This window comes from Carex rostrata, chromosome 21 (genome assembly GCF_964058835.1).
Source record: "Carex rostrata chromosome 21, lpCarRost1.2, whole genome shotgun sequence".
In the NCBI taxonomy this organism is placed as follows: Eukaryota; Viridiplantae; Streptophyta; class Magnoliopsida; order Poales; family Cyperaceae; genus Carex; species Carex rostrata.
The window spans coordinates 7,877,229-7,886,611 of record NC_135938.1 but is presented as its reverse complement, the minus strand read 5'-3'; the positions used below and the strand labels follow the sequence as shown (position 1 = coordinate 7,886,611).

The following is a 9,383-nucleotide window of genomic DNA, read 5'->3' as shown; positions in this document are numbered from 1 at the left end:
GGAAAAGAATGTTCAGTTTTTAGTTGGTCGATTTATGAGGTCAAGTGATTCATTTCTCTACTTACAATGCATGCACAATGACATTTAAACATAGGCTTATGTGTGCGTGTGTGATGGAAGTAGGAAAAAGAATAATTTCCCCTCACAACCGGCCATTTTTATTAATATCCCTAAAAAAAAACTTAATTTTAAAAATGTCCCTGTGTGCAACTTTTTTTTAAATATGCCCTGACCGCCTGGACTTCGGGCGGTCCAAAAACCCTGTGAGGCGCCAGCCCCTGGGGTGCCCCATAAGGCAAGTGAGGCGCCAGCCCCTAGGGCGCCCCATGGTGTTTTTATTTTTTTTATTTTTTATATAGATCTTAGTATTTTGATTTGAAGAATTTTGTGAAGAAAAACGGATTAATTTGGACCGCACATCTTAATGGGTAATTTGACTAATCTGGACCGTCGGTTAAAGGATTTTCATGCAATTGACTACTCTGAAAATAAAATTCTCCGGGATAAACAGAGCGGTGCTTCGTAGCCTTAGACACCGCTCGCAGGGGGCTGCCGCCCCCCTGCCACCCCCCGCATATATACACATACACACATACACATATACACACATACATATACATATACATACACACACACACACACACACACATACTCATACATGTATATGTATATGTATATGTATATGTATGTGTGTGTATGTATATGTATATGTATATGTATGTGTGTATGTGTGTATGTGTATATATGCGGGGGGTGGCAGGGGGGCGGCAGCCCCCTGCGAGCGGTGTCTAAGGCTACGAAGCACCGCTCTGTTTATCCCGGAGAATTTTATTTTCAGAGTAGTCAATTGCATGAAAATCATTTAACCGACGGTCCAGATTAGTCAAATTACCCATTAAGATGTGCGGTCCAGATTAATCCGTTTTTCTTCACAAAATTCTTCAAATCAAAATACTAAGATCTATATAAAAAATAAAAAAAAATAAAAACACCATGGGGCGCCCTAGGGGCTGGCGCCTCACTTGCCTTATGGGGCGCCCCAGGGGCTGGCGCCTCACAGGGTTTTTGGGCCGCCCGAAGTCCAGGCGGTCAGGGCATATTTAAAAAAAAGTTGCACACAGGGACATTTTTAAAATTAAGTTTTTTTTTAGGGATATTAATAAAAATGGCCTTCTCACAACCAACCAAATTAGAATATTGTTAGACGATCTATATAGTTTTAATTTTTTTAATGAAAGAAAAATGAAGATTTTTATAAATTTAAAATGAGTTTTAACATAAAAGATAATAAACTGAGTAAATATGAAAATTTGTAAAATTTAGAATGGTTAGTGTGATATTATAAATTTTAAAGGGAAAATACAAATTTTGAATTTTCATCTGTCCGAATGAAAAAAGAAACCAAGAATTGGCGGGTTGATAAACAAAAATCAAACTCTCGGCTGGTTCGATTCCTTCTCCCGTACGAGTCGATCTCGCTCCGATGGAAGCGACGCGTCCGGTGCGGTGCCCGGCGAACGAGGCGGTGGCTCTCTATCTATTCGACAAGAGGGAGGAAATGGCGGCGCGGTCCAATGGCTTGTCCGAGAACCTAGACACGATTCTCTCCAAGGCGTACGGAAGTATCTGCGGCGCAAAAACCCCCATTAAAACCCTAAAAGACCTCTCTCAGATCAAGTAATTTCATGCCTGAACACATTTTCTCATGTTTGTGCTTGTTTGATGTAATTGGTTCTCAAATTTAATAAACTTTTACCCTTTTTTGGGGCTTTTCGTACTTCTTTTTCCTTGAAAAATCTGCACTCTATTGTACTTATAAATCTCCAATAATGGCTAAATTTTGTATACTGTAATTGAAAATCTTATTATTGCTGTTTTTTCATTATTGGGTGATGTCAATTTGAAGTACAATGTTGGCTGAGAGGACATATTTCCTCACACATGCCAATAATGCGCAACATTGTGTCATATTTGAAATTAACTGCTGTTATTTCTTAGTTTGGGGCTTGTTTGATGTAATTGGTTCTCAAATCCAATAAACTGTTACCCTTCTTTAGGTTTTTATTACTTCTGTGTCCTTGAAAACTATGCACTCTATTTTATTTATAAATCTCCAATAATTGCTAAATTTTGTATACTGTAATTGAAGTCTTAATTTTGCTATTTCCATTATTGGGTGATGTCAATTTGAAGTACGATTATGGCTGAGAGCACATATTTCCTCACACATTCCAATAACGCGCAACATTGTGTCATATTTGCAATTAACTGCTGTTATTTCTCTGTTTGGGGCTTGTTTGATGTAATTGGTTCTCAAATCCAATAAACTTTTACCCTTCTTTGGGGCTTTTCTTACTTCTTTTTCCTAGAAAAATCTGCACTCTATTGTACTTATAAATATCCAATAATGGCTAAATTTTGTATGCTGTAATGGTAAAGGTCTTATTTTTGCTATTTTCATTATTGGGTGATGTCAATTTGAAGTACGATTTTGTCTGAGAGCAGATATTTCCTCACACATGCCAATAACGTGCAACATTGCGTCATATTTGCAACTAACTGCTGTTATTTCTTGTGGTAGTAGGATATCACACACATGAACACCATTGTGATCTAAAGGGGAAAAAAGGAGTTCCATCGGATGTTGACAATTTTGTTTTTTACCATAATGATATCCTTTCTCCTAACCAACAGTTGAATTTAAATATTTTCTTATCAATTCTGGTGTCAGGTTTAAAGTTATTAAAACTAGTAATGAAGAAATTTGGCTGATTCATTGTTTTTTCAGGGGAGTTGGAAAATGGATCCTGACGTTGATGAAAGGATTCTTTGCAGAGGAAGCTAGCCCCGCCAGCGATTCTCCTGCAAAAGAATCATCTCCACAAAAAGGTGTTGTTTATTAGTCTCTGCTAAGTTATTTGCATGGCAGTTGTTACTATTTAAAGTTAATGGGGAGTTTGATTTGTTTTATTTGTAAATAGGAAAGAAGACAAAAGGATCAAGGAGATATGTACCACAGAAGAATTCAGTGCCCTATGCGCTACTAATCACGCTTTATAGGTTTTGAATTATGTGTAACTTCTATTTTGCATAGCCACAAATTATCTTGAAACTCCTTCAAGTGAATCACAGATACCTGTGCAAAGAAAATATTATGTGATGTGCCTCACAAAATATATTATCACTCCCATGGGGTGATAATACAATATTTCTAGTTTTGCTTGGCAAGCTCTTTTAATTTAATCTTTGTCAATACAACTTTATATTTTTTTTTACAAACTAATGTTAAATAATAAGAAAGCTTATATGGATAAACAAGAATGTCTGGAGTTTTCATCTTTAAGATCCCTTGCTTCTTTTTCTGCTAACTGGTTGGACATAAAAAAAAAAATCTTACAGATAGAATAGTGTCAGTGTCTATGATATTTAGGTGGTTTTGAGGGGACAATATTTCTAGTTTTGCAGTGTATGCGGAAATGTTTTGAGTCTGTGTTAGGGTAAAATTAAACTCCACTTAGTGGTCTGCTCAGATTTGAATAACCATCACTCCTTTTCCAATTTACTTTTGGAAAAATAGGGAAATGGTAAATGGGAACGCCTTTATGAAAAAGCAGGAGCTGATTGATGCTGCAGAAGCCAGTGGACTATCACGGACATCAATTGGGTAAGTGTTCTTTTAGTGGGTAAATACCCATTTTGACCCCAAGTACAGTTTCCATTTTCATTTTTCACCAGTTCTTAGTTTCAATATTGCCCCTTTGCAGTTTTTTACCCGTAATTATAGCCTTTCGGCATTATTTTTTAATTGCATGTAACAGGAATTGCGATATTTACTAATTCTGAAAGCATCATAATTGTTTGTCATAAAAAAATTATTTAATTTCAACAATGTTCATCATATATTCAGTTTTATTTTGCACCTTTGTAACCAAGTGCACACATTGGAACAATAAACTAACTGCATTTAAAGTAAACAGGCCAGACAAAGCTAAAGGGAGACCTGGACAATTTGGGAGTACAGCAAGGGACTGGTATACTGGATGGAGCTGCATGAAGACATTGATTTCTAAAGGCTTAGTTGTCAAATCCAGCTGCCCTGCCAAGTAATTTCTCCTCCATGAGCTTTTTTTTTCCTCTTCTTTAAACAATTTCTTTCAGGTATTTTCAGACAAATTGCTTTTTTTTTTAGTGTGTTGGGGGGGGGGGGGTACTAGATCTCTGATTATGGAGAAGATTAAATTTGATTCAAAGGGTTTCTTGAGTAGACCCTTGACATTTGCTCTCTCCCATGAAGTTTATAAGGAGAAAAGGCTTAGTAAAATGGATTATAGTGCTGACATTAATGTCACGGAGTTAAAATGTTCAAGTCTTTTTACTCTATTTACAATATTGTGCGTTACTAGGGTATTTCAAGTTTTAATGTGAACTTGGGAGGAAGTCTCATTTTAGAACCTTTTATCTGTATGGCAAGATGTTGAAATAACTTGGGAAATATATACATGATTTACTTTAAAACCATAAATTAATTTCTAGCATGATTACCAAGATATTTAATTATAGGTTCATGCTAACTGATGAAGGGACAGAAGCTGCTCGAGACTGTCTCTCAAGGTCTGGATTAGACCTTCCCAACAAACAACCCATAAATTTAGCAGCCGGGAATTCTCTTCATGGAATGAGTAACTCTGACATGGACTCCATACCAACTACTCATACTGAATCTATGCTGGCATTGAACCAATCCAAAAATGTTGCTAAAGTAATTACCCCAATTTCTTCTTCTGTTAGTGGCTTATTCTATAGTTGTGTGAAACTCATATATTAAAATACTAGAACTAGGGTGTACTTTAGTTCACCAAGTCTTTGGTGAACTTAAATTCGAAACCTATCGGATTGATTTCAAACGACAAACCCAAACCGTTGAAACTGATCTACTTCATGAGTGATGCGTTTGCATGCAAAACTTATAAATTTTCGAATTAATTTAGTATAAAGTCATGATAAAAATGCATTACAATTAATTATAAACTTTTTTTTTTACCGCTTGACTTTATACTAAATTAATTCGAAAATTTATAAATTTTTCATGTTAACACATCACTCATAAAGTAGATCAGTTTAAACAATTTTGATTTGTCGTCTTAAGCCAATTTGATAGATTTTGGAGTTAAGCTCACCAAGAGGCTTGGTGAGTTTAAGAACACCCTAGTTCTACTCTTTTTACAAACTCTAGCTGAAAAAAGCTTAATTAACTTTATGTTTAATTTGTAGAACATGCAGATTACTCAGGTAGATATTTTAAACTCTGATTCTGATTCTGATTCTGATTCTGGTTCTGATCCTCCCGAAATAGCTGCAAAGACATCTACTATGTTGGCCACAAGCAGCACTTACAGTTCTGGTACCTGCATTTTCTTTTTTCATGACATGATTTGCAACAGTGCTATATTTTTCTGACAGTTCTGGTACATGATTTTTTTTTTTTTGTAATGTTGCATCTTTGCAACAATGCTATATTTTCTTGGTATAATTGCTTAACATATAGTGTTTGCAATGCAGTTGAGAGATTGAGTTTTCATCTTGCTCCAACTGAACCATCATTGGTCTCAGTCAATTCAATTAGAAACTCGTCTGATCTAAGAGCTTGCAGTACTTCTGTATGTTCCACTTTTTTGCAATTTATCCTTTAAAAGCAAACTTTGCCACTTTTTTGTTGTTTTCTCTTTTTTTGGGGGCCTGCATAATTTTATTTACTGAAAGCAGATATCCTGGTTCGTCTCAATTTCAGGATTCTGAGCTTAGAATATCTAAAAAGGATTTAACACATGGGGACATCATCAATACTCTTGCCATGCCACCATACCGACCGGGAGAGAGATTTTGTGAAACTTATGATGTTATTTTGATATTGGATGAGCGGGAGAATTTTGGGTTTGCTGATTTAAATCTCACCATGTCCATTCTTGAATATCCTTTAAATGTTTTATTATTTAACAATATTTTGTAATCCGTGGTTCGGTTGTAGGTCCCGTTTTAGAAAGGTGGTTGACAACATTAGCTCTCAATTTCACATACCTGTAGAGGTAAGGATCTTGTTATTCAAATATGAAGAATCTCAGTGATTCCAACCACTGAAAACTTTTTTTCAAAAGTTTTATTCGTATCATTTTCTCAGGTTAGACGGCTGCCGGTTGGAGACGGGCTTTGGATTGCACACCACAAGCAGAGTAAGAAGGAATATGTGCTTGATTTTATTGTAGAAAGAAAAAATGTGGATGACTTGAGAGGCTCTATTAGGGATAATAGATACAGAGATCAGAAATTAAGGTTACAGGTATATACTTCACAATCTGAATTTTGAACTCTTTAAATGTGGTACGGCATGCTCTGGTTAACTGTTCTTTTCTGTTGTTGTACATTTCTTGCAGAGATGTGGGTTGAGAAAGCTGATTTATCTGGTAGAAGGTGACCCAAATACAATAGAAGCAGCAGAAAGCATTAAAACAGCGTATGTAGAGGATTTGTCTTTCCTTTATGTGCATATTTGAGATGATATATAAAAGTGGCTTTGAAATTTTGATGGTCCTACTTTGTGCAATTTTTTTTTAATGTCATATGGATTGCCTGCTGTCAGAACTCAGAACTGATGGTAAGTTGAGTACAAATTAGCAACTTGCTTATATAGGTCTTACATCAAGTAAATGACATCTTTACTTTTCCACATAATGATCAGTTTAATGGAATATATCTTTTGTGTTGCTATCTCATGGTCGATGCCATTTGCTACACAATTTCTGTTTTGCTAATGTAAAGAAGTTGCATGTTCTTACAAAACCTAAAATATTTGGCCGAGCATCTGATGTATCGAGGTTATAAATCATGTCCCAGAGTCATGGGTCTGTGCCCCCATTAGTACATGCTATGGATCGGGACGTGTTCCTCCATTTTATAAAAAAGAAGAAGATAAATTTGTTTTTTTGTCAACCCCCAATATGTAATAATCAGGATGTGGTCACTTCTGAGATTTTTTTTTTTTTCCTGTTTCTATTTCTTGTTGCTCAGTTGTTTCACAACGGAGATTTTGGAGGGATTTGATGTACAGAGAACAACTGGATTTGCTGATACTGTAAGGAAGTATGGTCACCTCACAAAATCAATTATAGAGTACTACAGTGCTAATTTCTCTGGTGATGGTAATAATTTTACTAGAAGTGACTCCAGGCTTAGTCCCTCCTTCCAAGAGTTTGTCAGAAGGTGCCAGGACCTGGAAAGGATGACTGTGAGTGATGTTTTTGCACTACAACTTATGCAGGTGATTATTAGAATCTGTACTGAATTTTAGATGCAGCCTGCTTTTAGGTTTTGTAGTATAGCAGTAACCAGGGGCAGAACTAGAAAAAGTTAGATGGGGGGCTGAAATGTAAAATGCATAATATGAAAAAATATATAATGTGTGGTCATTGGGATTTGACTCAAGTCTCCACAACCACTAAATGGAATGCTAACCTAAACCACTAGAAAATTCAATTAAATTTCAATATACATGATTAAAATTTTCTGGGCTACCTAGATCCGCTCCTGGCAGTAAGCTACTCATTCGTTGTTTTTTTACATATTTGGAAAATCTCATCACTGCTTGAAGATTTTTGTCGTCTACTTCATTATTATTTGGAAGTAAACAAGTGATGTTTCTGCATTTAGTTCTCATTTATTAGATGTTCAGCTGTGATATAAACTTCGATATGGGATCAAAAAAATTCTTTTTTTAAGCACTTTTTTTTTAATCACCACTAATAGGAGATTTATGATGTGGCTAAATTCGCAGGTTCCCCAAGTAACTGAAGAGGTTGCCCTTGCTGTTGTTGAAGTGTACCCAACTCTTCTCTCCCTTGCCAAAGGATACTCTCTGCTCGTAAGCAATCACTTATTTTTTTCTGATATAGCTTCTCGTACCAGAATAGGAATTGATCTTGAATTCACCAACCCTATTTGGCTTATTACATTAAATATGATAAGGTTAGATATTTCTTTGATCATGATTATTACCTTTATATGCCTTCTTCTGACGCAATATAACCTGTCAACATAAGCACTTTTTTTGTTTATTCTTCAGATGAATTAGTTGAACTAGCTAAGCAAGTAAAACTTGTGTTAATATTATTCCAAAGGCGAAGTGATGAAGCATCACAAATGCAAATGAAGTGCCCACAATTTAAATCTTAAAACATTTTATATTTGCAGGAAGGGCATGTGCTTGCACAGGAAGAGATGTTGAAGAACAAATGCAAGGCAGTTGGAGCAGGTGCAAGCAGAAACATTTTCAAGCTGGTCTGGAGTAGCTCTTAGTAGCATTGTTAAGGTTGTAATAGTAAAAAAATAGGGAGTTAGATTTTTTGGGGGACAGATTCGCTTATGTAAATTTTATAATTTCTAGCACAAGTTAAAAATAGTAATTATAATATATTACATTTTGCTTGTTAAGGCTTAAGAGTAGTATTGTTTAATTCTGGTGACTCGTAAGTAGTTCGTAGTGTGGAGAGCAAGAGTTTCTGCACTCTTATTTTATATTTTAGTTTCCAAACAATTTGAGTTTGAGGAATTGCTAATTAATGAGCAGGTTTTACTACTTTTGCTAGTCATAAATGCATGATTCATCAAACATAAAGTGGGGCCAATCTCTTATGGTACTGCACTGCTGCTTCTCGGCCCAAAAAATAAAAAATTTCCAAGTCAAATTAATTGCCCTTCTGAATGGGTACAAATTGGAGCCACAAGTGGGCTCAACCATGACCTACTGGCTACCTTTAACGGCCTACTATTTCACTAGCGCCGAGCGCCGAACACAATTAATATGATACTTTTAACGGCCTACTATTTCACTAGCGCCAAACACAATTAATATTTAATAGTATGATACTTTTAACGGCCTCCTATTTCACTAGCGCCGAACACAATTAATATGAAGAAAATGATTAAATTTGCGAGTACTGTGTTTCTCTTTCGTAGGTCTCGACTTTTAAATCGCGTGCCAAATAGGACTACCAGTAATTAATATGGTTTATAAAATATAGTTTTTTTTTATTATTTTAAATATCTAACATTAATAATGTTTTGAGTGTAGCCTGGGTTTAATGGAATAAGACTTAGCAATATTATGGACATGCTTGATTGATCTTAATCAATACTGATAATAATAAATCATATCTATTTCAGCAGTTTTTGTCTGTTAAACCTTTTTTACAATTTTTCTGCCAGTATTGCTCTGAATTCGTATCTTCTACAAGCACCTTAAAATTTAAGTTTTGAATCAGAATCATTCAATCATAATCTTAATCAATTTGGCACAGGTTAGAAATTCACCGAATCTCTTTAATAGTCATGTG

The 9,383-nt window shown here is 35.4% G+C and overlaps 1 protein-coding gene across 2 annotated transcripts; it reads left to right on the top strand.

Annotated features, from left to right (window-relative positions):
* The first annotated feature begins 1,398 nt into the window (after window positions 1-1,398).
* On the top strand, window positions 1,399-8,635 carry MUS81 (Restriction endonuclease, type II-like superfamily protein). 2 transcript variants are annotated; one of them, XM_078323234.1, is made up of 15 exons: window positions 1,399-1,677; window positions 2,789-2,889; window positions 2,982-3,060; window positions 3,578-3,664; window positions 3,978-4,103; window positions 4,561-4,759; window positions 5,272-5,401; window positions 5,560-5,657; window positions 5,789-5,931; window positions 6,026-6,083; window positions 6,176-6,334; window positions 6,429-6,508; window positions 7,063-7,312; window positions 7,826-7,912; window positions 8,242-8,635. In XM_078323234.1, the coding sequence occupies exons 1-15, from the start codon at window positions 1,484-1,486 to the stop codon at window positions 8,344-8,346; spliced, it is 1,896 nt and encodes a 631-aa protein (XP_078179360.1). In that variant the 5' UTR covers window positions 1,399-1,483; the 3' UTR covers window positions 8,347-8,635. The 2 variants fall into 2 exon arrangements, with proteins under 2 accessions (XP_078179360.1, XP_078179361.1); XM_078323235.1 differs by lacking the exons at window positions 7,826-7,912; window positions 8,242-8,635 and having other exon boundaries at window positions 7,063-7,126; window positions 7,222-7,312.
* Window positions 8,636-9,383: the final 748 nt, after the last annotated feature.

What these genes read in the sequence shown, in the direction of transcription:
- MUS81 (XM_078323234.1), top strand. Translation starts at nt 1,484, where the DNA reads ATGGAAGCGACGCGTCCGGTGCGGTGCCCGGCGAACGAGGCGGTGGCT. An exon ending in TAAGAGCTTGCAGTACTTCT is followed by an intron (nt 5,658 to 5,788) that starts GTATGTTCCACT and finishes TCTCAATTTCAG; the next exon opens with GATTCTGAGCTTAGAATATC. An exon ending in CCAAAGGATACTCTCTGCTC is followed by an intron (nt 7,913 to 8,241) that starts GTAAGCAATCAC and finishes TTATATTTGCAG; the next exon opens with GAAGGGCATGTGCTTGCACA.